This window comes from Eimeria tenella, genomic scaffold (genome assembly GCF_000499545.2).
Source record: "Eimeria tenella Houghton genomic scaffold, Eth_scaff2016, whole genome shotgun sequence".
Lineage (NCBI taxonomy): Eukaryota > Apicomplexa > Conoidasida > Eucoccidiorida > Eimeriidae > Eimeria > Eimeria tenella.
The window spans coordinates 710-1930 of NW_013541861.1; the positions used below are offsets into that span (position 1 = coordinate 710).

The 1221-nt window shown below is 66.6% G+C and overlaps 1 protein-coding gene across 1 annotated transcript in view; it reads right to left on the reverse strand.

Moving 5' to 3' along the window:
• ETH_00043705 (uncharacterized protein) overlaps positions 1–1156 on the reverse strand; it is a gene marked incomplete at both ends in the record, with an annotated part of 1413 nt that extends 257 nt beyond the window's left edge. Inside the window, one exon of the mRNA XM_013374422.1 lies at positions 1–1156. Coding sequence (XP_013229876.1) covers positions 1–1156 — 1156 coding nt within the window.
• Positions 1157–1221: the final 65 nt, after the last annotated feature.

The following is a 1221-nucleotide window of genomic DNA, read 5'->3' on the forward strand; positions in this document are numbered from 1 at the left end:
GGGGCCCCCAAGAAGGCAAGCTGCTCGTTGCGGGCGGGGGCGGGGGCCCCCTTGCTGACTTGTTGGGAGTGAGGGGGCCACCCGTAGGTGGCTGCAGCAGCTGTGCCCTTTCCTGCTGCTGCTGCTGCTGCTGTTGCTGCTGCTGCTGCTGCTGCTGCTGCTGTCTGGGGTGTCCCCTTAGCTCCCAAGGCACTTCAGCAATCTCTTTTAAAATCATGTCTGCTGCTTTGGGGGTCCTGGGAATCTCTCTGTCTCCTTCAGAGGCGGGGGGACCCCCGGTGGGGGCCCCCCCCACCCCACTGGGGGCCCCCTGGTCCCCACCGGGGGGCCCCCCAGCTTCGCTGGGGGCCCCTCCGCTGTCGCTGGAGGCCCCCTCGGAGTCGCTGGGGCCCCCCAAATCCCAGAAGTTGAAGTGGGAGGGATGCAGCAGGGGGGCCCACCACTTGTTGTTCTTTTCTGAGATTTGTTTGTCCCCTTTTTCAGTTTCTGTCTCTTTTATAAGTCCTTTTGCTTCTTCCTTGTCTAAAGGGGCCCCCGGAGGCCCCCACGAGGGGCCCCCAGAGCCAGAGGGGCCCTCAGGGGGCTCCACAGGGACCGCCTCCAAGCTGTAGGGTGCTGGGGGGGCCCCCCACTTCTTGGGGGGCCCCTGGGGGGGCCCATTGGGGGGCCCCTTGGTGAGGGACCCCTTAGGTTGGCCCCCCTTGGGGGGCCCCTTGGGGGCCCCCCTTTTGCTTCCTGCTGCTGCTGCTGCGTCTCTGCCCGCCCCGAAGAAGGTGGGGGGCCCCTCATCGTGTTCGCCGTTGGAAGCATCTGTGTCGGTTTCCTCTCCTTGCTGCTGCTGCTGCTGCTGCTGCTGCTGCAGCTGCTGCAGCTCTTGGGGAGACAGTTTAGGGACAGCTTCGCTGCTGTGTTTGTTCTTCACTTTTGTCAAGTCCAAAGGCATGCTGCGCATGCCTTTGAGGCCCTCCGTAGAAGCAGTTGCTGCAGAGGGGGGCCCCCGGGAGCTGGAGGGGGGCCCCCGGGAGCTGGACGGGGGCCCCCCGGGGGCCCCCCACTTAGGGGGCCCCCCTGCAGCAGCAGGGGGCCCCTGAAGCGGCCCCTCAGCTGCTTCTGCATGCGGGGAGTCTGAGAACTGGCGCTGCTGGCTGCGTTTCATCAGTGGGCGTTTGGCCGTGCCAGCAGCAGCAGCAGCAGCAGCAGCAGCAGCAGCAGGGGGCGGGG